Source organism: Lactuca serriola, chromosome 1 (assembly GCF_051521515.1).
Source record: "Lactuca serriola cultivar US96UC23 chromosome 1, Lser_US96UC23_V15, whole genome shotgun sequence".
Classification (NCBI taxonomy): domain Eukaryota; kingdom Viridiplantae; phylum Streptophyta; class Magnoliopsida; order Asterales; family Asteraceae; genus Lactuca; species Lactuca serriola.
The window spans coordinates 15,327,763-15,355,000 of NC_136408.1; the positions used below are offsets into that span (position 1 = coordinate 15,327,763).

The 27,238-nt window shown below is 35.6% G+C and overlaps 4 protein-coding genes across 7 annotated transcripts; 3 read left to right on the forward strand and 1 right to left on the reverse strand.

Moving 5' to 3' along the window:
- The first annotated feature begins 9,934 nt into the window (after positions 1 to 9,934).
- On the forward strand, positions 9,935 to 12,534 carry LOC145055541 (Tetratricopeptide repeat (TPR)-like superfamily protein). Of its 4 annotated transcripts, none has more exons than XM_079003929.1 (6): positions 9,935 to 10,205; positions 10,513 to 10,570; positions 11,343 to 11,366; positions 11,525 to 11,805; positions 11,904 to 12,050; positions 12,134 to 12,534. In XM_079003929.1, the coding sequence occupies exons 1-6, from the start codon at positions 10,065 to 10,067 to the stop codon at positions 12,416 to 12,418; spliced, it is 936 nt and encodes a 311-aa protein (XP_078860055.1). In that variant the 5' UTR covers positions 9,935 to 10,064; the 3' UTR covers positions 12,419 to 12,534. The 4 variants fall into 4 exon arrangements, with proteins under 4 accessions (XP_078860055.1, XP_078860176.1, XP_078860111.1 ...); XM_079003985.1 differs by having other exon boundaries at positions 9,936 to 10,205; positions 10,516 to 10,570; XM_079004050.1 differs by lacking the exon at positions 11,343 to 11,366.
- Positions 12,535 to 13,447: 913 nt separating this feature from the next.
- STOP1 (C2H2 and C2HC zinc fingers superfamily protein) lies at positions 13,448 to 15,852 on the forward strand. The gene is made up of 2 exons (XM_079004176.1): positions 13,448 to 13,604; positions 14,021 to 15,852. The coding sequence occupies exon 2, from the start codon at positions 14,030 to 14,032 to the stop codon at positions 15,494 to 15,496; it is 1,467 nt and encodes a 488-aa protein (XP_078860302.1). The 5' UTR covers positions 13,448 to 13,604; positions 14,021 to 14,029; the 3' UTR covers positions 15,497 to 15,852.
- A 2,966-nt stretch (positions 15,853 to 18,818) lies between these two features.
- On the forward strand, positions 18,819 to 19,957 carry LOC145055922 (uncharacterized). Its single transcript, XM_079004182.1, has 2 exons — positions 18,819 to 18,976; positions 19,389 to 19,957. Exon 2 carries the CDS (start codon positions 19,406 to 19,408, stop codon positions 19,790 to 19,792), a length of 387 nt encoding a protein of 128 aa, XP_078860308.1. The 5' UTR covers positions 18,819 to 18,976; positions 19,389 to 19,405; the 3' UTR covers positions 19,793 to 19,957.
- Positions 19,958 to 20,863: 906 nt separating this feature from the next.
- STRS1 (DEA(D/H)-box RNA helicase family protein) lies at positions 20,864 to 24,412 on the reverse strand. Its single transcript, XM_079004185.1, has 13 exons — positions 23,768 to 24,412; positions 23,545 to 23,669; positions 23,287 to 23,394; positions 22,841 to 22,921; positions 22,622 to 22,700; positions 22,431 to 22,516; positions 22,239 to 22,295; positions 22,089 to 22,156; positions 21,918 to 21,986; positions 21,736 to 21,829; positions 21,483 to 21,647; positions 21,233 to 21,325; positions 20,864 to 21,143 (listed from the first exon to the last, which is right to left on the reverse strand). Exons 1-13 carry the CDS (start codon positions 24,258 to 24,260, stop codon positions 21,054 to 21,056), a joined length of 1,608 nt encoding a protein of 535 aa, XP_078860311.1. The 5' UTR covers positions 24,261 to 24,412; the 3' UTR covers positions 20,864 to 21,053.
- Positions 24,413 to 27,238: the final 2,826 nt, after the last annotated feature.

Sequence of the window (27,238 nt, forward strand, 5' to 3'; positions counted from 1 at the left end):
TGTCATGCTAAACATTGATAATGCATAGTTTTATAATTAAATAAAACTAGTTGAGAAAGTGTTTATCATGAATTCTGAACATGCCGATAATACCCTATGGTATAGTTATTACCCCCCGAGCATGATTGAGTTATGTATTACTACATGCATGAGTCATTGATTCTGCGTGTTGTGAGTTCCTCATAACCATACTAGACGCAATACCTAATGTTGACATTTGTCACCTCGGGGACTGTAGCTAACAGTCAGGGTGTAGAGTCGTCAGCCCCGTATAGATCTATACACACTTGTCACGCTCTCCCTCTAAGAGACTCTGGTTATAGGTGGGGACTTTCGTTTGGTACAAACAAAGCCATGTGACATCACATGATTGCTAACAACAATGTTCACGAGTAATATGATGAAAATTGCTTGAATGAAAGTTTTAATCCTTGATATGATAAATGTATACTTATAAGTAAAACACATTTTCTTATTTATAAAATGCATTGTAACCCAAGAGGGTAAAGAAGTGTTTGTGAAGTATTTTTCATAATAACGACTTTAAATGATAGTTAAAACAACAATATGAAATGCATAGCAAAAGATAGATGTTTTCATACGATAATAACCAGGTGTTTACTTGTATTCCCCTCTAAAAGTATTTAAAAAGAATTTAAAACGTACTTAAAGTGTGTTTGTAGGGGTATGAACTCACCTGGTAGTTTTGAAGAAAGTGAGACAGAGATCGAGCAGAACTTCGACTGGAGAAAGTTGATTTCTCGGGATTCTCGGGAATCTCGGGAGCGTAAAACTTCCTTCCGAACTTGGATATAAAACCCGGGATGTTGGGATGGCTTCGAGGGGTTAAACGCAGAGCAAAAACACGAGAAAGAGAAGAAATGAGCATTTTAGCCTGGAACCCTCACATCTGTTTTATAGGGGTGCTGAACCGCCTCGGTACGCTGGGCGTACGAGGTTACGCGGGGCGTACCGGACATCACTGCTTACGTACTTCGGATCTGATGCCCGATGGGACGAGGCTCTATCCTCTGGTACGTGGGACGTAATCCGAAGTATAAACTTCTAAATTACATAACTTTCACGTACGAGCTCCGTTTTTCGCGTTCTTTATATCCACGCGTAGGGGAGAATGTACTCTACAACTTTCATTTAGACTCCGTCGGCTAGGTTTAACTTTATTTTTAATTATATAATTTTAATAGGCCAGGACACAAAAAGTCCGTTAAAAATCCATAACTTCTTCATCCAACGTCCGTTTTCGTCAGACTTTTTACCGTTTTTCTACTATTGACGAGTTCTTCGATTCTCCTTTAGGTTGTGCAGGCCACAAATCACTCGATCACCGTTTTGAGTTTTTAGCTGTCTACTGTCACTCCGAAACTTAGAAAAATAATAACTTCCTCATACGAAGTCAGATTTGGGCGTTATTTTTATGCGCGTTCATGTCTTAACATAATCTACGACTTTAGTTTAGATACTTAAGGCTAAAAAGTGTTTTATTGAAACTTCATGTTTTTACGTTTAACAGTGCTTTACCGGTTTTGTTGCAGATCTTTGATTGGTCATAACTCCCTCGTTATAACTCGGATTTTAGTGTTCTTTATATGCTCGAAAACCTTGATACGATTCCTACAACTTTATTTAACCCAAATAAGATTTTAGGAAAGTTAAATTTTGACCTAATTTGCTGGTGTCACATTATCCCCCGTTAGAGAGAATTTCGTCCCGAAATTCGCATTTCGACTGGGACTTCAATTGTTTGAGGGAGGATGTGGTCACTTCTTTTCCATTTGCTTTTCTTGTTCTATAGTGAATCTAGATTCTAGTGTGGGTGTTACAGCGGACCTCCATTATCCTGTCTGTTGTTTTGATCGGTATAGGTTATGTAGATTCGGGTTTATTTACTTATGTTCATCTATATGTTAGCATGTTTACTCGTAGTATAGGTCGGCTTCGTCTTGAAGTTCATGGTTGAATTCTTACCTGGTTCGCCTATCACTGCCTTGTGTACACAAGTCGCATACACAATTTGTAGTCATAGGTTAACCGTAATCATTCCTAGCCTCTGCGTTTGAACTTGACTTGTCGTACGTGTGCTATTCCTAAATAGTCCGTCGGTAATACTTCGGGAAGGTTGCAAAGGATATAGTACTCCTCACATGAGTGCTACGGGAATTTGAAACTAGAAATGGTTTGGGAGTTGTGTCGGGTTTGTCGTTATAAATTGATAGAGTTTCATTAGCCAACGGTGAAAGTGAAGGGTCTTTTCATAGCACATGCAATTGGCATGGTGAAGACCAAACCAATCCATTTCTAGTAGCTATTTGGGAACTTCTTATCGTAATAATTGTGAAGTCGATCAGGACAAGTGTTCGTTAGTGGGATAGTGCATTCTACATATGTGTTTTCAGTGTTTTTAGTCTATTTGTGTTATTACTACTATGAAGGTTTTGCTTAATGATTGGGGTGTTTGTTTGAGTAGCTTTTTAAATTTGTGACTCACGGAACTCCTCTCCTCTCCTATTATCAAATGGAATGCATGTAAATGAGTTATCGAGGAGAAATGTACCCGGAATAACCGTGGGGTCTGCAATAGCCTCCACTTGGCCCATTGCAAATACTCGGCCTCCTCCACCAGCATTCCTGTTGTTTGCCTTCGGGGAGTCCCTTCGGAAGTGCCCCGTTGCTCCGTACTCATAACAAGTACAGTCTACTCCCACATTTGCGGCTGGAGCTGGTTGGGTTGGTTCCCTGCAGTAGCGGACGGTGTGTCCCTTACTATTGCACCTAATGTAATGCATTTAACGGCAGGGTCTGTGATGATGAAAGTTGCATCGGTTGCACTTAGGTTGGTTGTCGTTGTATGACCTTGTGGGTGTGGGGGTGGTAGGGACAGTAATAACGTGAGCTATCACTGACTATTGCCTCTTGGGGTTCGCTTGCGTGTTTTCCCCTTTCTCTTATCTCAGGGTTTCCTTCGGTCCTCTATATCCTTCGTTGGCTCCGAAACAGTGGTAATAGTACCCTGTTTAACACCGTGATCAATCTATCGTTGAGCCAAGCGCTTCGCGCTGTCAAACGTGACTGGGTTAAAGGCCAGGACATGCCCCTGGATCTGGGGTGATAATCCCCAAATGTACCTCTCCACCTTCTTCGATTCTCCTTTAGGTTGTGCCGGCCACAAATCACTCGATCACCGTTTCGAATTTTTAGCTGTCTACTGCCACTCCGAAACTTAGAAAAATCATAACTTCCTCATACGAAGTCAGATTTGGGCATTCTTTTTATGCGTGTTCATGTCTTAACATAATCTACGACTTTCGTTTAGATACCTAAGGCTAAAAAGTGTTTTATTGAAACTTCACGTTTTTACGTTTAATAGTGCTTTACCGGTTTTGTTGCGGATCTTCGATTGATCATAACTCCCTCATTATAACTCGGATTTCAGTGTTCTTTATATGCTTGAAAACCTTGATACGATTCCTACCACTTTATTTAAACCAAATAAGATTTTAGGAAAGTTAAATTTTGACCTAATTTGCTGGTGTTACATTATTATTTCAAAATGAGTTACAAAGGTTAACCTAGACTATTACATCATCATTAATGTTTGGCCCAGAAACACGAGCGTTACATAAACTAACTTGAAAATCAAGTGTTTCAGATCTGATAATGGGGGCGAATATAGTAGCAAATAATTTGTTGATTTATGTGTTGAGCATGGAATCAAGATGCAGAAGACCGTTCCAAAAACACCTCAGCAGATTTGAGTAGTTGAGAGGATGAACAAAACATTAAATGAAAAAGTGAAGAGCATGAGACTGCATGTAGGTTTACCCAAGATGTTATGGGCGGACACAATCAACACATCTGCATACTTAATTAATAGAGGACCCTCGATCCCCATAGGGTTCAAGATTCTAGAGGAAGAATGGCAAGGTCACGAGGTTTCATTCAAACACATGAAGGACTTCGGTTGTGTATCGTATGTAAAAGTAAAAGACTCTGAGAGAGACAAGCTAGAGGCAAAGTCAAGGAAGTGCACCTTTATATACTATAGGTTGGACGACATGGGATATCGCTTTTGGGATAAAGAGCACAAAAAAGGTTATCAGAAGTCGGGATGTGGTGTTCAATGAGAATGTGTTATACAAGGATGAACTTGCTAAGGGCTTAAGCAGTAACAAACAACCAGAAAAGGAAGAACAAGTTGAGTTAGAAGAAACTTCAGAATACGACATTATAAAACCTATTAGTACCCCATAGATAGGTGAAAGTTCAGGAAGCAGTGTGTGCTCTGATGAAACTGGGGATAGTGGGAGCATGGATGATAATATTTTAGAGAATGAAGGTGTAGAAACTGAATCTCCTTCCATTCGTAGATCCACTAGAGTACGAAGGCCTCCAGTCAGGTATTCTGCTTCATCAAACTTCTTGTTGCTGACAGAGAATGGCGAACCTGACTCTTATCCAGAAGCTTTGAGGATGAAAGAATGCATACAGTGGAAGAAGGCTATGGAAGAAGAACTGAGCTCACTTGACAAGAATCACACTTGGTCCTTAGTCAAGCTCCTACCAGGGAAGAAAGCACTACAAAACAAGTGGGTGCTTTGGGTTAAGGATGAGATTGATGGCACCAAGAGATACAAGGCAAGGTTGGCAGTCAATGGTTTCCAACCGAAGAGGGGGGTTGATTATAATGAGATATTCTCTCCAGTTATGGAGATGACTACAATCAGAATGGTTTTGGGAATTGTGGCCTCTGAAGATCTCCATCTAGAGCAACTATACATGAAAACAACTTTTCTCCATGGCGACCTTGAAGAAGACATCTACATGGCGCAAGCAAAAGGTTTTCCTACATTTGGAAAGGAAAATCTTGTGTGCAAACTAAAGAAAAGTCTGTATGGTTTGAAGTAATCTCCAAGGCAGTAATACTTGAAGCTTGATAGCTTCATGCAAAGGAATGGGTACAACCGATGTAAGATGGATCAATTTTGTTATTTGAAGAAATTCAAGTCCTCTTATATCATCCTATTTTTATATGTTGATGACATGTTGATTGTTAGATTCGACATGCAAGATATCAACAAGCTAAAGAAGCAGTTGGCCAGTGAGTTCGAGACGAAAGACTTAGGGGCTGTTAAACAAATATTAGGCACAAACATAGCCAGGGACAACGTTACCGGTACACTAAAACTTTCACAAGCCAAGTACATCAAGAAAGTTTTAGAAAAGTTCAACATGACAGATGAAAAAAGCTAGTACATTGTGACATCCCCAAAATCACGGCCAGAAAAGACCGGTTTGTTTATGCTTTGTTTAAAAATCAGAGTTACATTTTAAATGAAAGTTTTGCGGAATTTGTCCCAAAACAAAAATATGATAAAGATTTATCAAAAGCATTTCCATAGAAATGTATTTCATTAAAAGACTCGGGATGTCATGTTCGTACAGATCAAAAGCATAAACAGTACAATATAAGCCTTACTACATTATTTCATATCTACAGGCCTATATCCGTAATCCCTCGTCCAAAACATCACACCTACGCTCATGCGCCACTACCTGTAATACATAAAACTGAGTGGGTCAGGCTTGGGAGCCTGGTGAGCACATAGGGTTTTCAACCCACAATAAATAAGTTTATTAATTTCATCGATCAACAATAACCCGATTACCCGTTCCCGTTATCCTCACTTTACGTCCCTAAACACCTACCATAAGGGACCTAGCCTAAGGATCATCATCGGGACGGACACTACTGCTAAGGGGATTCCTCAGCAATAAATGTCCTAAAGGCAACCATGTGGGGGATGGAGTACACCGGTGAACATATCGTTCACAAACACCTACAGGTTGCGAGCCTGCTAGTGTTCCACTGGACTGTCTAGAAGAGTCCGTGGTCGTCATCCATACTCCGCTAGATGACAGAATCAACAACATCAACATCGAGGCCTCTCATCATTTTATCACACATCACCTATTGCATCTACCCATGTTTTACCCCAACATTTTCGTAGATATAAAATACATATACAGTTTAAATCATTGAAAACATGTATAACAACGTTCATCTAGCATAGATAGCAAGTATTCAGATAATATGCACACATAGCACGTAATTTATATATAATACTTCATATCTATGTGTAAGTTGAAAGTAACTATGCACTCACTTGTTAAGGTGATGATTCCAAAATCGGGCAGCGCTTGCTTCTAACGATTCTATTTTCCTTCGACGAAACCTAGCATTATTATCGCTAAATTTTAGTCTAATATTTACCGTGACCAACTATTAGTCTTAGTATTATTATTATTATATAAGCGTTAAACAATATTTTCCAACCACTATGTACAGACAGGGCCAGACATAAAACACCAGAGGGCAGGACCATTTTGGCATATAGCACTTCTGAAATCCAACAACCCTATGCGGCCCTTTAAACCAGATTCCCCGTACCGCGAGTAGTTAAAAAAAATATTATAACGACACTTATATAAGTTATCATAATAGCTCAAATATTTATTATAAGTTCATAATAACAATACTAATTTTAAATATAAGCTATATTAAAATAAGGTAAGCATATCTTACTTACAATGGGGTTTTAGCTAGGAGTCGGGCTCTGCAGGGGCAGAACTTCGTCGCTGAATCTTTCTAAGAAAGATTCGTGCAGCGCTTCAGCGCTCACCTTACTATACTAAGCTACAGAAAGAGAAGTCGAATCACGAGGGACCGAAATGCTCGGGGGATAAGGAGAGAAAGACTCTTGAATCAAGAGAATGGTGCAAGAAATATGAGAGCCCAAGGCTCTTATTTATACTAATTGAATTTTCAAAAACTACCCTCCATAATTACTTAATGACCTTTTAGTTATATAAACAACTAAACACCCCTCTATAATACTATTAAAATGGATTTAATGATATTTGTACTAAACTAATGTCGAAAGAACTCAACATTAGTCTTATAATGACCGCATCGTCGATACCTTTCTAATGATATATACATATGTATATATATATGTGTACGTATACATGATTTATACTTTATTTTAATACGTAAATATGCTATTATAATTTGTAACTCGTTCATACGAACTCCGTTTTTGACGTTCTTTATATCCACGCGTAGGTGAAGACGTACTCTACAACTTTCGTTTAGACTCCGTCGGCTAATTTTGACTTTATTTTTAAAGTTATATTTTTAACAAGCCGGGACAGGATTGGTCTGTTTAAAATCTCATAACTTCTTCATACGAAGTCAGATTTGGGCGTTCTTTTTATCGATGTTCTTAGTTTAACATATTCTACGACTTTCGTTTAGATCACTAAGGCTAAATCTCGCTCTATCGTAAATTCACTATTCACGCTTCCCGGTATCGTGCCGGTTCTGTCGTGAAACTTCGACGGGTCATAACTTCTTCGTTATAACTCGGATTTCGGCGTTCCTTATATGCACGGAAACCTTGAGACATATTCTACAACTTTATGTAGAGATATTGGGATTATCTCACACTTTAATTTTGACGCTCATTTTTATTCTTTATTAATTATACATTTATAATTAAATAATAAACACATATAATTCACATAATACTCAAATATTTCATCTTTATTACTTCAAAAAGAGTTACAAGAGTTGACCTAGACTATTACATTGACAAAAATGCTTAGCCCTGAAACCCGGGCGTTACATACATCATTGGGGAGTCAATTGAGACTTACCAAGAAGCAATCCCAAAGACAGAAGAAGATAAAGAATACATGGATAAAGTTCCCTATGCATTTGCAATTGGTAGTTTAATGTATGCAATGGTTTGCACCAGACTAGACATTGCTCATGCAATGGGAGTTGTGAGTAGATTCATGTCAAATCCAGGAAGACAACATTAGGAAGGAGTGAAATGGATGCTACGCTAATTAAAAGGAACAACTAAGTGTTCCCTGTGTTACAGAAGAAAAGGAGTAGTTTTAGAAGGGTTTGGTGATGCTGACTTAGGTGGATGTGCAGATTCAGGAAAGACCACAACGGGTTATGTGCTCACAATTAGAGGTGCAACAATCAACTGGATGTCAAGGTTACAAAAGAGTGTTGCTTTTTCAACCACAAAAGCATAATATATTGCACTTGCAGAAGCTGCCAAAGGGCTCATATGGTTGAAGAGTTTCTTGTCAGAACTTGGAATGCAGTAGGAGGATTATGTACTGCATTATGACAACCAAAGTGCAGTTCACTTAGCAAAGAATCCAGTGTTTAATAGCAAAACGAAACACATTCAGATGAGGTACCATTTTAATCAATGAAGGAACTCTAAACTTGAAAAAAAAATATGTGGAACGAAGAATCTAACTGATACGTACACCAAGGTGGTTACCACTGAGAAGTTGAAACTTTGCATGGCTTCAACTGGCCTTTCAGAAGTTTGAATAAAAGGGTTTGGCAGAGAGAGAGAGGGAGTACTTTGAGGAATGGTGAAATTTGAATGTCAGATGAAGTTGTTCAAGCCTTCAAGTGGGAAATTGTTGGGGTATGAAGTCTTGTCCAACATTGAGCATTTGAATCATGTTCATGAAGCTTTTGGATCAATTAGAACTCAATGGAGCACTTGGTTTCATGGAGCATGTGACAAAGGAACAGATCTTTGGAGAAATGAATGGATCATCAGACAAAGGAACAGATCAAGTGCCAAAGGAACGAATCATGTATAAGGGGGTTTGGAGCACCCGAGAAAGTTTTGGAGTAATTGGGAAGGATATGGAGCAACAAGGAGTCCTTGGTGCACCATTTGATAAAGGGATGGGCCAAGAGGGACGCTCTTGCGCCATCTTGTTCTCCTCTTGCGCCGTGATGCTTCTTGTTGCACCATGCATGGCCTTGTTGTGCCATGCATGTGCTTATTGCTCCATGGTGATGCTGTTGCTCCAAGATTGATGTTTGTACGCCATACTTGATGCTCTTGTGCCATTTATATACATGTTGCACCATCTAGGGTTGTTGTTGCGCCATGAAGAAGTTGTTACACCATAATGGACCATCTTGGTACATGATGCGCCATATTGATTCCTTTGTTATGCCATGTTAATCCAAGTATGCCTAGAAGATGATGATGCTCAAGATTATTCCAGCAGATGTTGCATGACAGATTGTGATTGGTTGCCACCATTCATGGGCCTATAGACCAATGAGCTTGGCTCATTAGAGTTTTAGGTTTGATCCCTCAAGTATAAATAAGCTTACACCCCTATCATTGTAAATTGCTAGATTTCTGTGAGAGCTCAAAGTGAGATACAATTTCGAGTGCTTGTAATTGTTCCAGAAAGTTAATAAAATCTTCTATCTCGTTCACCCGTGGACGTAGGTCACCTTGACCGAACTATGTTAAATATCGTGTTCTTTTTTATTTACGTTTTTAAGAAGTTTTATGTGTTTACCGAAGTTTGTTTTTTGATATTTGTCTGAAGTGATTAACTTGATTTGTTGTCACCTAACAGTAACTGCATAAGAAAAATGGTAAAATTAACTTTCATATATACCAAACACAATCATGAGATAAAAGCAAAGGGCATTTACGATAGACGCATGAGTATATTATGGTAATATTAATACCTCGTGAGTGAAATAAAATCATAGTTATCAATATGTTTTTGTCATGAAAAACATATCGTGAATTTGCTAGTGAAATTTTCATTATTTTTGGAAAAATATAGTATTGTTGTGATATATTATGGTGGTAAGTTTGGTGAATAACTAAAAAATTAAAATTGATGATCAACTTATTTAATTTTTTTATGAGAAATTAAATATCTTTATACTTTTCCTCCTAATAACAAGTTTGTAACTTAAATAATCCACAATTTTTATTTATTTATTATTATTATTATTATTTTACCTTACGGCAAACAAGATGCCAATCTCTTTTATACTGGTGAGTATCGAAGCATGGGAATACCGTGGAAGATACAGATAAACTTATCTTCTCAAGCATCCAAATTCCAACGACCATCCACCATTTTTGAACAGACGAGGCGTTCTTGAGCAGGCAGAAGTAGAAACGATGATCCTTCAATCACGAATTTCACCCCCTCTTAAACAAATCTCACTAATTCGCTCTCACGGTTCTCTCTTCATCCCCGCTTTTATTTCCCACAAGCTCCCCATCAAGATTAACTTCACTCGCCAACATTTCTCCGTTCAGGTTGCTCTTTTGCTCTTCTATTGTTATCTATAACTTCACCCATAATTTCGCTTCTTCTCAACGTATGCTATGGTGTCGGAAACGTGCCAATAATACTTCATTCTTTAGTGTCGATTGATTAGTCGGAACTGTGATTTTGGACTCTTTCTGTTTCAATACAACAAGAATACACTTGACTTTGAATGTTTCTTCCCCAATTCCAAAGTGATGTAACAAATTTGTTTTTGACATTGCAACACTATCCATATGAATTCGTGTTTGAGAAAGAATTGATATGGATACTAACTGTATCTTTCATAACATAAAGCAGACATGTAGAAGAGAATTGGGAGCTTTTCAGACTGTTACCTCAGCAAAACTTGATGGTAATTTCATTAACCCCTGTCTGTGTCTGTGTCTGTGTCTGTGTCTGTGTCTGTGTCTGTGTCTGTTACTGTAACTCTATATGACTGTTGCAATCACATAATTTTCTTACTAGTTACTTGTATAGGTGTAATATGTTGTTGTGTTCATATGCAAGTGCTTACTCCCATATAACTTACTCCCTCTTAATGCAATGTTTTCAAATTTGAGTTGTCATTAAAAACAAATGCATACATTTTTGTTTGTAAGTTTTTAAACCTAGTCTATTCTTTTGTCCCTTGGTATCGTGATCCACAAGTTTTCTTTGTTTTGTCCCAAACAAGGAGCATTTTCAACATCTGGTCAAGGATTAAATGCGAGAGATAGCAACATATCCATTGATTTTCTTATTAACACTCTGCTTTGCTTTCATTTCTACCTATTACAACGTTGTATATTGAAAAATCCATCTAATTATAGCAATGTCACCCAAATACAAAGCAATTTTCAGTAGATTTTCCAAAGTATAATGTCCGAATAAGAAGAAAATTGAAGATCGAATGCTATAATTGGATATAGTTCTAAGTGATATGAATGAATGATACAATCAAGATTTTTAAATCAGAATAATTCAGTATCTTACATAAGCTGAGTTTAAACCGAGTCTTATATTTTCCCTTCATTATTGTAGAAACTGAAGTTACTCGTTTATTTTAAAAAAATGATCATATTCTTGTGTCAAGAATACGCTTTATTGGCTGCAATATATTGATATGCGGTGTGTATCTTTGGCAGTCAATGGAAGAAGGACAATACAAGGTAATGTAACCATAATCTAGCATCCAAGGTCTTGAATTTTTCATATTTTTTTATTTAACAAAGGTACATTAGTGATTAAAACATTTTGAAGAAATCCCACTAATCCACTAAAGAATATACCTTGTAAATCTAATTGAAATCCGTTTGTTGTGTTGCAGAATCCGCAAGTGGGAAAGATGCAAGAAACTCAAAAAAGGATTTGATCAGTATGGCAGTGTTTTCAAGTGGGTCAATGAGTTTGTTGACTTGGTCAAACTCAGCAGCTGCAAGTGAATATGAGAAAATGAATCCTGTTTATGAGGTTGGGGAGTTGTTTGAATTAGGGATCCAGCTGTCATACCTTCTTTTGCTATTAGGGTTGCTTGGTGTCGGGACCTTTTTTGTCATCCGCCAAGTTCTTGTCCGCAGAGAACTCGATCTTTCTGCAAAAGAGTTGCAGGTGACCACTTTCATTAATTTGTTTTATTTTTTTTATAAATATTCAAACTTGTCTTTTTTTTTTTTTTTTTAATAAATAAATAAATAAATAAATATCAGGAACAAGTGAGGAGTGGTGACGCGAGTGCAACAGAGCTGTTTGAACTCGGGGCAGTGATGTTGAGAAGGAAATTCTATCCAGCTGCTACAAAGTACTTAAATCAGGCTATTGATAAATGGGATGGAGATGACCAGGATCTTGCCCAGGTATTTAAAAAAAAAAAAAAAAGGACACGTGTGGAAGTGTGATTTGATGTTTTTATTTTTTTAAATTAAAAAATTGGTTGTAGGTTTACAATGCTTTGGGTGTGAGTTACGTGCGTGATGGGAAAACGGAGAAGGGAATATCTCAGCTTGAAACAGCGGTGAAGATTCAACCAGGGTATGTGACGGCTTGGAACAATTTGGGCGATGCTTATGAGAAGATAAAAGAATATAAATCGGCTCTAAAAGCATTTGAGGAAGCATTGCTATTTGATCCTAACAACAAAATCGCACGCCCTAGAAGAGATCAATTGAAAGAAAAAGTCCAACTTTACAAAGGAGTCGTCCCTCTCAAGTCCAAGCAAAGATGATTTCCATCATAAGTGTTTGTAGAAATTTCTTAATTAGCTATTGTTGTTATTGTTGTTGTCAATTACTTTATAAAATTTTTGCTTCAAAAATGTCAACTTCTTTTTCGTTTTTCTTATATTTTATTTTTGATGGATATCCGAAATATAAAGATGGATAAAGTTTGTTCAAGCAATTAAAGACATCTCTTGTTTTATTTTGATTAAGAGGTCAAAGTATGTAGAATGCATATTCCACTTGTCTTGGTACATCAATACAATCTATTTTGATCTACTATAAAAGTTTATCAGTTTTAGTTCAAACATATTTTAATCATTACACAACTCATCACATACATCTAATTACACTGACATAATAATTTTGACATTAAAAAACGAAGTAGTACACCAAAAGTAGGGCACCATGTGTCTTGTGTTAGATGTTGTCGCTGCCACTTTACTTGCCACATATAGTTGACTCCAATAATAATGCACGAATGGTAGCTTCTTGGAAACACACTTCTGCATCTCTTTCATTTAATTTCTTTGATAGGGCCCTCTCTAATGGTCCGGAAAAAGAAACTACACAATATAATATCTAAAACTAATATGATTTGTGGAATTTATGTTTGAAATAACAGAAACTATTCAATGTTTGGGTTATATTTTTTTTTTCGGGTTTTTTTGAAGTGACATTACTTTGCCGATAATAAATAAAATTGTTTATTTTCTTAAAATTTGCCTAAGCATATAGTCAGTATACTCAATTTGCCCAAAATCTAAATAAAATTTTGATGCTACAAAAATCAGTTATATATATATATATATATATATATATATATATATATATATATATATATATATATATATATATATATATGAATGAAGGTGCTTGAATATAAGTTATTCTATTTATGATGAGGTTGAGAAAGCCAAACCGCTTGCTTGTTATTAAACCATTGACCAATAGGAAAAAAGTACTTAAAAAAAAAGATAGAGAACAAGAAAGATCAACGGCCCTGATTCTTTCGCTATATTTACGAAGAAGACAACTACTTGGACACACTTTTACACCAAAAGTCAGATTCCGGATTAACTCTCTCTCTCTCTGTTCTATCATTCTCTTCATTTCCCCCCTTTCATTCAATCCTTCAAACCCACCTCCACATCGACATCTTCTTCGTCTATTATGCAAATCTTCTTCAATCTGGTATACGACTCTCCTTCCTCTTTTTGATTTTCTCATTTGCTATTTATCAATTTAACTTCAAGTTGGACTGTTTATATTGATTCTTGTTTGTGAGTCTCGTTTTTACTGGATACGTGCCTACTCCTATGCCACAACTTCCTATTCACCATCTTCATGTCGTGTTGTGACCCTAATTTTGTTACAAATGTATGTTGACTTTTGGTTCAGATTGATGATGAATATTTCAATTTCAATAGGATTTGACTTGGATCTTTTTAGTGTTTATGAGCAAAATGACATGTCATATTAGATTAAAAGTTAATATTTCAGTATGTCGATCTTTGTTATTTAAGTATTTTAGGGTTTTTAATTGCTATATTCGTCATGTAGATGGGAATTGATTCTAAGATTCTAATATTGAAATACTGTTTTATTAGATCTAAGAAATGGATGTTAGAAATAAGCAGCTACCTTCAGACCCATGGGCGAAGCCTTCTTCCTCTAATGAATTATTTGATGAAATCTGTCGGGATAGTCATCAGCTTTTCTCAAACTATGATTCACAGCAACAGGAGCAAAGGGAAAACTCTTCCATTTTAGATTATGATGTGATGATAAGAAAAAAATTGGAAACAATCCCATCTTCTTTGACCCAAATCAAGCTCATTCAGGAAGATCTCGAGGCTAAAATCAAACCTCAATTATGGGATCCCAAAACCATGCTGAGTAATCTTTCTATCATGGAAGAAAAGATTCATCAACTCCAGGAACTAGTGCAATTAATCGTTTCCAAATCATCTATGGATCAACCAAATGAATTTCTGATTCAACAGCAGCAACTTGTTACTGCAGATCTGACTTCGATTATAATTCAACTCATATCTACTGCAGGCAGCCTTCTTCCAGCTGTCAAACATCCAAATTTTTCTCCAAATCCAAATCCATCTGTTGGTAATGGAGTTGTCAGCCTTCCACAACATAAGCATTGTGATGATAATAATGATAGTGATGGTAACACTCATGGGAATATGGTAAGCAAGATTGAAGATCATTCAAATGAAACTGATCATATGGATGTCCATGAAGAACATGATGATGATGTTGATGAAGGAGAGAATCTCCCCCCTGGTTCTTATGAAATCTTGCAGCTTGAAAAAGACGAAATTCTTGCACCCCACACTCATTTCTGTGTCATTTGTGGGAAGGGCTTCAAACGAGATGCCAATTTGAGAATGCATATGAGAGGTCATGGAGACGAGTATAAAACCCCAGCAGCATTAGCAAAACCCCATAAAGATCCAGGTACAGAGGTGAAGCTTATCAAGAGATATTCATGTCCTTATGTTGGTTGTAAAAGGAATAAAGATCACAAGAAGTTTCAGCCATTGAAGACAATCTTATGTGTAAAGAATCATTATAAAAGAACCCATTGTGATAAAAGCTATACATGTAGCCGTTGTAACACAAAGAAGTTTTCAGTGATTGCAGATCTTAAAACACACGAGAAGCATTGTGGACGCGACAGGTGGATTTGTTCATGTGGGACAACATTTTCAAGAAAAGATAAACTTTTTGGACACATTGCACTTTTTCAAGGCCACACTCCTGCAATTCCAGTGGATGATCCGAAAGGAGGAGCAGTTGGTGGACATGATCATGATCATGGGGATAATTATAATAATAACATTGAAGGGTCTAAAGAAGTTGGATTCTTTGATTTTAATTTCAATTCAAATGGATCCGTGGGTGACCCGGGTACTTGTTTTTCGCCTTTGAACATAGAATCAAATATGAACAGGGAGTTTCCTCGAAGTTTATTTGAAGATTCGGACAATTTCTCTTTCCTTTTATCGGGGTCATCCAATTACTTGTGGAAAAATGGCGGGGAGACAAGTTCCAAGGATCTTCAATAAAATGACGAAATTGCCCCTTGGGCATAGCAAAGTTCTGTACTTGCGGGAAAAGGTCAAGGGTTCGAGTCTCAACAGCCAGACAGACAGACAGTTGGTTCTACTGTGTATAGATTTATATCTGACATGATCCTGCTGGAAGAATAACCCTTTTGCAGAAAATGATGACGAAAATTTCTTAGCCCATTTGTAGTATGGTTAGTTGTTTTTATGCTTCAAAATTGTATTTTGTTGCCTAGTTTGTGTCCATTATGACTTTGAATTTTGTATTTTCATAAATGGCAAGGTAAGCCATGTTTCTAGTATATTTGTATTATGGTTTTTTCCTTTAATGCATAAACATGTCATCGTTTTGATTATTTAGCCACTTTTAGTGAAGACCGAATACATGGGCCTCTGTCCAATCTTGTTCTACTTTTTTGGGTTGAACAAAAAAAAAATACAGTTTTGTTCTGTTGACATCAATATATTAGGATTGACTATGCTAAAATATAATCATCATTTATAATGTTTGAACATCTAGCAAACGATAGATTTGGACACATGGGTAAATAGTAAGTGGTTATTATGTAATGAGTTGAGTGTTGAACTTGACAAAAAATTTTAGAAAGTGAAGAATGACTTTAACTTCACAAAAGAAGTTGGTATAGGCTTGCCATTGGCATTGATACTTGGACTTCCTTACATATTGAGCTATATATAATTATATATCATCTTACAGATTTCATTAATGATGATCGGAAGTTACATCAAATGATAATCAAATTTTGTTATATTTGTAGCCATGAAAGAGCTTTTCTGATATTGCTAGTTCATAATAATTGATACACTTCATTTGTTTGGCTTAGTTTCCCTTTAAAAAACTTGAGAAAAGCAGTACCAGATAAATATCATTGGTCTATCACAATTGAACATAAAAAAGATTTTGAATGCATGAAAATTTTAAATTTCTGTTGCACATAAAACCCTTCATTTCTATTAGAAATTTAGCCAAGATAGCAAAACAACTGTTAATGATTCAACAAGGCGCTACACTGTATTTGGTTTTACCTTAATTTAAATTTTCCTATACTAAACTTGAACCGAATTTCGGTAAACCGATTACTTGATTTTTCATGCCCGAAACCCAATCTACCGAATCGTTAAAAGGTTGACCGAATTATTCTTGTATCAGTTTTTTGGACATACTTAGTTGAGATCTTAAGATCTCGGCATGCTTCAAATCGATCATGATCGAGATCGTTTTTTTACTTATAAGATGTTAAGATCAACATCCAAAACAATCATGAGTTAAACCATTGAATTTCACTTTATTCCAATAAGAACACACCTGCGATATACTAATATTACAAGATATGACTCCTAAATTGACAACATAACTAAATTTTCGCCTTCAAAGACCACCCAACTTAGCCGATTTGGTGTTAATTGCTAAAAGTTAAAATATTAAAATACAACATATACTTTACCAATGAATACAACATACATTTTATTTCAACCATTTAATTCAACAAGCGCACAACCTATCATTTGTATCATTTAATGTAAAATTAAATACTCACAAATAAAAACCTACAATATTTTTTTATTAATTTTTATTTGATGCTTTTTATCATTTCATGCAACATTTTAAAAAATGGTCACATCAAGTCTTTGATTAATTATATTATGTGGTGGTTATGACACCAAGTCTTTGATTTAAAAAGCATCTCCCAAGTGATGTCCGGAGAGAACAAGAAGTCGACGAATACATTGTCCATGCTCCAAATGCAGCCTCCAGTTAATTATTTTTGTAATAATGCCGGAGGTTGATTTCATTGTCTGAATTGATGTTGACCTTATATTCCTTAATTACTTAGCAGACAAATTTTGACAAACAAATACAAGCTATAATAAGAAACTAATATTATTAATTTAGAATAACAATAAAATAATAAGTTAGTAAATAGATTTATGAGAATTCAAAACCCCATCAAGGCATCAACTACATACATATATAATAACCCTGCCCAAATAAAATATAAATATCATACGATGAATGATTATATAATTAAATATGTGTAAAATATGCAAGCATAATATTTATTTTGCACTTGGAATAATTATTTAAACTAATTTAATCAAGCAATTACATAAATTTAAAACACCAAACATAAAATAAAACATAAAACTACTCTAAATTGTTATTTGCATCCCTAGTTCCCCTCGTTAGCCGCCTAGTATCATCTTGTTTCGACAACGATCAAAACTTACAAACCAGTTTACAAGTTTCGCACTATATGTCGAGTTATTGATAATAGCATCAACAGGATCTCCTGACTACAGAATAAATATATACGTTAATATAAACCAAACTATCAAACTAACAATTACCAAAATTAGTGGCGGACGTGAGACGAAATCTCAGTGGTTGAATATATGATTTTAGGGGTGACATGCCGAAAAATTACATTACGTTGGAAAATTTCTGAAAAAAAATTATGTTGTACTTTAAAATTTGAGGGATTGCACCGACCATCCCAGGAACCCCCTATGTCTGTCACTGACCAAAATAGCAACATACATCAAACCATAAATTACCAACATATCTAATGATATCACACACACACACACACACACGTGTATATATATATATATATATATATATATATATATATATATATCCATTATATATATATATATATATATATATATATATATATATATATATATATATATATATATATATATATTACATACACCATTGTATATTATTCAATATATACATTATTTGTTAAACGAGTCTATCTCGAATTCAAAGCAATTTTATTCAAATTCAAATGGATTATTCTAAAGAATCCTGATTCGAAACCAATACGTACTCTATCATATATAAATACAAAGAGGATGACGTCAAATAGGTTACATATTATATACACTCCAAACATCTAAACTCTTCTACTCTAGTTCTCCATTATTCACTTTCGCATATACTAACTTTAGCATCGGAGTGTATTTTTGGATTCCGAACCGAAAATACGGCTAACCAATTTGTTTTAGATGTTGATATAAATACCCTCGATGATCTAGGCATTCATCAATACCATTACTAAAATATCTAACATAAACCAAAATACTAAAGTAATAATTACCTAACAACTAAACTAATTTAAATATAAACCAAATACACAAGTAATAATTACCTAACAACTAAACTAATTTAAATATAAACCAAATACACAAGGATTATACTAGTTGGGTTAATAATTTTAAGAAGAATATATATGAAACGTAGACGGAAAATTATTAAAGATACTTTACACTAGTAGAGTCATCCAATGAGTACTCCTTCTCTAATCCGAGGTTAGGGTTCGAATCTCCTTGCTACCAAATTTTATTTTATTTAACCCTGTTGCCCGCCGGCGTTTTTCTCTTCCATTCCTCCACCACCTAACCCTAATCCTTCTATTCAACTACTGCATCTCGTCTTCCTGTCCTCAACAGGTTTTCCTTTTCTTCATACGATTTATGTTCCATTACACCCAATAATTTTTAATTTCGGTTTCACCGTTTTGTGAATTTAGTGATTCTTATTAATCTTGAATTTTCATTGACGATTAACGACTCTACTTGTGTATCTGCAAGTCCAATCCGACAATCGCAAAAAACGAAGAATAAACCGGATGATTTCTTAATCTTTACTGGTTACAGACAATAATCATAAGTTAAATTACTTGTTCTTTCTAGTGATCATATGCCTGGCTATTTATTTGTTTATTGGTTATTGTTAATAATTTGTTAGGGTTTGTTAATTAGGAGAAGGCTGATTTGAGTGATAGTCTGTTATTGCTAGTTGTTACTTGTATAGTAATCATGATTTGTCTTGATTCTTCCTAATATTGTGCATTGAAATCAGGTTAGCTGTTTTTAGTGATGAAGATACTGAAAGAGAATGCAGGGCTTCTTACAAATTTTGAAGTACTGGATTTCCTACGTTCTAGAGGGGCTGCAAAAGATCCCACAAAGGTGCTTGCTCCCCTAAAACCTTCAGAATTCAAGGTTTATGACCACCTAGAGAAGAGTGTGCCTCCCAGTCAAACACGAGAAAGCATTGTTGAGTTTGTGACAAAATGTAAACCTTACAAGCTTTCAAACCCTGAGATGACGAGTGTCATCAACATTAGGCCGACCTGTGAAGTGGAAATCGACCCCCTGATAGAGGATCTTGAGTCACGCCTTGGTGAAAATGTGGGTGAATTGGTGGAGTTGATTAAGCAAGTGTTTCCCCCTTCTCCTGATGAAAGTGAATCTGATGAATGAAAAGAAAGCAAGGAGCTTATAATGTAGGGTACTATTTGTTTTATTTTAAGGCGCTCTAGCGTCTTTATGATAAAGTGATGCAATTTTTGTTTTTTTTATTTATTTATTGCCTATGTACTAAGTACTAACACTCCCTTGAGTTTAATCACAGGCTGTTGTTTTTAAGTATCTTCTTTTATATACAAAAAAAAAAGAAACATATAATCTTTCACATATCAGGTGCATTTCAACCCTAAATTTATCAAAGTACATTAGTTTAGGAAGGAAAAATAAAAATTTAATGCTGTAATAGAAAGAAATGAAAGTAGGGTGCTATAATACACAACTAAATTAAAGTACACTGTTATTTCTTGCATTTAGCATTTGAACCTCATTTTCAATTCTTTAGGTGTGGACTAATCAAAGTCAGCGAAGCATGTAATCCCCCAAGAAATAGCTTGTTTTCATTTTCACCCTGAAGCTGGCTTATACTTTGCAGGAAATAGCAATGTATTTTCTGCCCTCTTTTAAAATTTAAACTCTCTGAAAATAGCATCAAGTAGATTAATTGCAAGAAATAACAATATACTTCAGCCCTTTTTTAAAATTTAAACCTTTTGGAACCATTTAAATAGCAATGTATTTTAAGCCCCTTTTCAAACTTTAAACTTTCTGGAACCAGTAAACAGCTTCAAACTAGTCTTGGTGATTTAAGTCACACACAAAGTGGCAAATAATGACGTGACAATTAGTGAGTTACAAACAGCTCTGTAAAGTTTGTGAATTACAGGCTCCCATGACATGTATTTTGACACATAAAAAAAATAAAACAAATTGAGCCTTTTTATCATACATGTTAAATTATTTATTGTAATTTCATCACTTAAGTCATTTTGTAATTGACATTTTACTACACCAGTTAAATCTGTTTAATGTATATTTTGCTTACACATTTGCTCTTAGTGAGCCTTTAACAAATATAAAAAGTTGTTATTTTTATAATCTTAACATTATCAGAACCATTGTAAAAGTAACAATAAATATACGATCAACACATTCTAGTTCTCGTAGTCGTAGACTTGCTAGTAAGAATGATAAATAAGGATACAAAAACGTTGCATAAATACTCAGATCATATAAATACACTACAAGCTGATAGTAATGTCGCAGTTTTCATCATATTTATCCAACTATAACTCTAACATAATAAATAAATAAGAAAAGGAAACATTCGAATGAGAAAATATATTAAGAACACTTGGTTTTCGGTCAAAAATCTGAATCAATCTTCATCAGAATCAAATGTAATCTTCGTGGCTTTAGGTGCATCTGCAGATATCTCTTTGAAATGGGCTCCATACAGCTTCGATTCCTTCATCCACAAATAAAAATACAATTTTCAATCTCATAACATTTCAATTTTGAATTTAATAAACGGACCAATTAACCACAAAAGTCAACCTTTTTCTTGACATGAGTCCCAAAGTTCAAAAGGTTAGCAGGTACATTCTGTCCCGCTTCTCTAAGCACGTTTATTAGCTCCCCAGAAAGTGCCTGAATCACATTACATTGCATTTTTGTTTTATATATATATATATATATATATATATATATATATATATATATATATATATATATATATATATATATATATATATATATATATATATATATATAAAGCAAACATACAAACACATGGTGGTAGAATTACCTTATTCTCCTTCATAAAGAAGGTATGTGCAACACCCTTCTTGCCAGCACGTCCTGTTCTCCCAATTCTGTGGACATAATCCTCTGTGGTCAATGGGAAGCTGTAATTTATTACAACTTCAACATCTGGAATATCCAGACCTCGAGCAGCCACATCGGTTGCGATCTGAATACATCACACATCAATCAGATAAACTCTTCTTAATGTAGAAAGAACGACTTAATACAGAAAGCACTTAATGGATACTACTTACCAAGAGTGGAGAGCTACCATCCTTGAATAAAGCAAGTGCTTCGGTACGTGCCCTTTGTTGTTTGTCACCACTTATGGAAACAACCTTCCAACCCCTTCAAAAGTATAAAGATCAATAAATAAGTTCAGTATAAAGACCCAAAGTACTCATGTCCTCCTTATAACTATGGTAAAGAAAAGCACCTTCTTTGCAACATACTCTCAACTCTGGATGCTTCCTTCTTGTACAAAACAAAAACCAGTACTCTGTTCCTGAGATTTTAGACAAACCAAAATACCAGATTAAGTTCATAGTTTTCATGTGAAAACAAAGAGAGGGAAGAAAGAAAAAGGTGATTACAAGAAATATTAAACCTTCTTGACTTGTGGTATTTCTCTAGCAATGTAACTAAACGTTCATCACGTGCTCGATCTTCCAAAACCTACATGTAAAAGAAAGATATATCAATGAAAATATCACATTACAAGAACATGAAAGTGCAAGAAAATAGGAGATTGCAATACCTCCACAATCTGCATGACATCATGGTTTGCAGCTAAATCCTCTGAACCTACAACAACCTAGAAAATAAAATATTAATCCAAGGTTAAATTGCAGCATATCTAAATACAATTATCCACGAAAAAAAAAACTTTCATTTTATTGCCAAAACTATTGATTTTAGTAAACAATGCAGTGAAGAAAGATTTATATACCTTCACTGGATTTGGATCCATAAATTCCTGAGCGAGTTGATTCACAGCTAAAGGCCATGTTGCACTGAACATTACAACTTGGCGAACTACATGTATTAAAAGGTTATTAGATTTTGATGTAAAATTTAGTACTCTGATATAAATTTGGTATTGATATTGTAACTCCAGAATTTTGTTAAACAGTCACATACCAGAGCTTGTTTTGCTAAGAATAGAACGAACTTCTGGTTCAAATCCCATATCAAGCATTCGATCAGCTTCATCAAGTACCTGTAAGAAAGATCACATTCAGGATTTGCCTTTGGCTAAAGAATTTACACTTTTATAACTGTTTTCTTCTAAAAAAAAGGTCATAAAGATAAAAATTTGATAACTGTTTATTCCTTCCTAGGACAATAAGATGTTCTTACCACAAAAGAGACCTCTTGTAGCTGGCATACTCCCATTTCTATTAAGTCTTTCAAACGACCAGGAGTTCCAACAACAATATCCTGATAGAGATGTGAAGAAACAGCAAGCAATAGGTTAATTTAAGTTTACAAAAGCATTAATTTAAGTTGAATAATCATATAAAATACACAATCATTATCTTAAGAGTAACAAACATTCCTTTTGTATCATGAAAACCACAAGAGTTTTCATTTTGGGATGTACCATGAAATGGCAAGAATTCCATGGAAGTTTCAAGTAATGGTTTCCTATTTTGTCCATGATCAATCGTCACAAAAGATTGAAGAAATTGGACCAAAATATCCCCTTACTATGACCCATTCATGGCAAAGGGGGCAATAAAAGCTGAGTGAAGAGTTTACCCAAAGGATCTTTAGAAAAGTCAAGAGTGGATATGTGATCTTACCATGCCAGATTTTAGAGCAGAAATTTGAGGTCCTTTAGAAGTTCCTCCATACACACAAACTGATCGAACCCCACTGGGTTTCCCAGCTTCAGATAGAACGTCAAAAATCTGCCAAATACAGCAAAAATCAAATTATTGATCGAATAATAAGAACTGAAACTAGAACAAGTTCAATAAACTATGGGAAAAAAATGAAGATCATAACTATCAACCATTCTAAGAAAAAGACTACATCTGAAACTGGAATGGAATACACACCTGTTGAGCAAGTTCCCTTGTGGGTGAAAGTACAAGGCAAAGTGGAGTCACTTTCTTGGTTGGTTTGTTTTTCCTCTTGTTCAAAATATGATTCATGGCAGGTATTCCAAAGGCCAGTGTCTTCCCTGATCAAATCGAAATCAAAACTGTAAACCCCAAACCACGAAACCGCTACTTTATAATTAAAACCCATGGTGATTTTAAAGCATATGATCAAATTTACCTGACCCAGTTTTAGCAATCCCAATAAAATCACGACCATGTAAAAGAAAAGGCCACGAATTCGATTGAATTGGCGAAGGCTTACTGAAATTCTTGCAACACTCTAGCAATTCTTCAGAAAGTTTAGATTCTGAAAAGGAACTCAAAGCTTTGTACTTTGAATCATTAATATCTTTACCAGAGACCACAACATTATCTTCGGTTTCTCTAACCTCCTCCACTTCACCGTCATTGTTCTTAATTCCTTCTTCTTCTTCCTCTTTCTTTTGTTTCTTTTTCTTCTTCTTCTTCTTCTCGCTCAACTCGTCTGACCCATTCAGGATTTCGTTTCCATTTACAATTTCTTGGGGGGTTTCGACCTTTTCTTTCTTCTTTTTCTTGTCCTTTTTGGATTCTACAACGAGTTCAGGCTCTGGGTCTTCGAGCTTTCGCTTGTGGTCTCTGTTCTTGCTCTTCTTTTCAGCTTTAGTGATACCATCGCTGATCGTCGGCATCTTGACGGAAGAAGAAAAAATCAGTTTCTTTATGTATGCAAAACTTTAAGCCCGCAAGAAACTGAGAAGGGCGGAAGAGGCACGATATGTGGAGGGGACGAGTTTTTAGGGTTTTAGAGGTTGTGGAGTCTGTTGTACTAAAAGTTACGTATTCCTCCCTTGCTTTTTGTTTCTTTGCAAAAGAAGTATATATAAAACAAACACGCAGGGGGGAGGGATTAATGAGTCATTTGTTTCATTTCCTGATTTTTATTTTTCTTTATGGTTTCGTTTAAGGTTTTAAATTTTTGAAACTCTAATGAACGGTTTGTTTTGTGGTTTCAATATTTTCAAACCTTATAAATCTATATAAATTAAATTTTTTATATGTAATGATATTTAGTTTTCATATATATTAGTTTTTATTAAAACCCACTAACTTAATAACTTATGTCTCATAAATCAAACTTAGTAAATTAGGTAGCAGTCAATCCATTACACGTATCCTTATTAGTTATTAAGTAAATTTTATGATTGTTTTGACAGTAGGCGGAGGGATTAATCTGCCCTACTCTCCACTCCATGTAGGGATGTCAACGGGTGCAAACGGGACGGGGATTGCTTCCTCTAAGTCCTTAGAGTTATAAAATCATTGAATTTATCAAGCATTGGCCCTTCTTTTTGGCTAAAACCCCTCCCTTAGCTTGGTTTTGGCATTTAAGAGCTTGCATGCATGTAAAGTTTGCAACTTTACGGGGAAACAATGTTTTAGGAGGCTAGATCTGCAATCTGGAGCTTTGGGGTAGCTCAAAAACGTCTGAACACAAAAAGGACTAAAGGAACTCGTCGAGTCCCTTAGCCAACTCGGCGATTCGGGTAGGGTTTACCAGTTTTCGAGATTCCGAGTGATTTCTGTGAAGGACTGGAGTTTTCGGTCTACATGAGTTTTCGGTCTTCTGGACATTGAGGAACTCAACGAGTTACACACGTAACTCGCGCAAGTTAACGAGTTACTCAGGTAACTCGATGAGTTGCTGGATGCACTCGACGAGTTGAGTTCAACATGGATTGGTGACCTTGATTGTGACCAAGGTTGACTTTGAGGGCATTTATGGTATTTTGGGATTGTGCCAAGTTAATCACATGATGATTATAGGCAGTTGAGTTGGAGCAATGTGTGTGACTATCTGATCTTATCTTGTCAGATCAGCATTCACGAGAGGTGAGTCTCTTCACCATACCAATGGGTCGAAGGCACTAAGGCCGGCCCATTTTGTGATATGTGGTACACTCGTTGTTGTAGAGATATATGGTATGATAGTCAATTATGCTAGTTATATATGTGGTACTTGTAGGGAAGACCATGAGGGAGCCCATGACACTTGGATGTAAGACCATGTGGGGGGAGCCTGTGGCTTTTCAAGTAAAGACCATGGGAGGAGCCCATGACACTTGGATGTAAGACCATGTGGGGGATCCTATGGCCTTCCAGCTAAAGACCATGGGGGAGTCCATGACACTTAGGTGTAAGACCATGTGGGGGAGCCCATGGCATCCTGGAGTAAGACCTTGGGAGGAGCCTACAACGTCCTTATATGTTTGTATGCATGGTTTGTGTGGTTTATGTAGCTTTTATAGCTAATATGATTGTGTGATTATGTGAATTGTGTAGGGTATGCTCTGGGGAACTCACTAAGCATTAGCTTATAGTTTGTGGATTTGTTTCAGGGACATCTAAGCCTAAGGGCAAGGGTAAGGCTTGGTGACGCGAAATGCACTCTTCTCAGGCGTTTTTTTATGGGACACTTTGATGATTGGAATAATATTGTTATTGTTATGAATTTGAAAACAAATGTATTTGAGATTTCATGGTTTATGGAAAATGTTTTTGACTAGTTAAAAATGAAAATTTTCTTTTAAAAATTGGGTCGTTACAAGTTGGTATCAGAGCCTTGGTTTGAGTGATTCGGGCACACTCCCGGGTGTGTCAGGACTCAAACTAAGGAAATTGTAAAAAAAATTCAAAAAAATAAAAATAATTAGATAGATAAATAAATAATAAAAGTTAAAAACTTTTTAGAACGAGGCAAAGGAGAGTGCAATGCGCGCGATCGACCGAGCCAGGTAAGTAGTTCCCCCAGTATGTTAGCCATGTTATACTGATATGTGAGTTATGATAATTGTATGAACCTTGCTATGTGTATGTTTTCAAAATTATATACGGTTAGGGTCTTATAGCCTCAAAATGATTGATTTGGCCTTATTTCTTGTTCCTTGTCTGGTTGTGGTATGCATGCATAAGGCAACCTATTATGATTGAGTTATGGTTTGATATGGATGGAGGAAATCTTAGGTCAGCCTAGGATTTGAGCTATGCGGTAACCTGTGAGATATGATTTGTTTTGGGACGAATTAGAATTATCAGATAGAGCCTTGGGGAAGGTACATGTAGGTGTGGAAGGTTGTATTGGGCTCGTACTGTTGGATTAGTGTCTAAATCCATAACTATTTTAGTATGTACTTGACCCGATTGTGAACATGGTCCTTTTGGGTTGCCTTCACCAAAGCAACTTGATAGGATGGTTTGTGGAGAAAGAGATTAATTATGATTCATCAATATATTATATGAATAATATATTAAAAGAGAAATCATATTGTTTAATTTATATTAGTCAAGAATTAATAAGAATTAATTTTGTGGCTAAAAGACGTTAATTAAATAAAATGGGCTATAACTGTTAATTGTGTGATAGTTTGATATTGGTCTAATGGATTCCATAGAGGTTGGAGTGGACGAAATCTATGGGGAAACCCATGAGAATTCGTCCAAGGACTCTAAGGAGGGAGTCCATGGGCTGCTTGGAGCCTAAGCAGTCATATTAGGGTTTCCTAGTTCAAAACCATAATAACCTCACTATATAAAGACCCCTAGGGCACCCAAAACGTGGCTAAGCATTCCTTGGAGTTTCTTGGATGTTTTTGGTGCCTCCTTCTCCTCT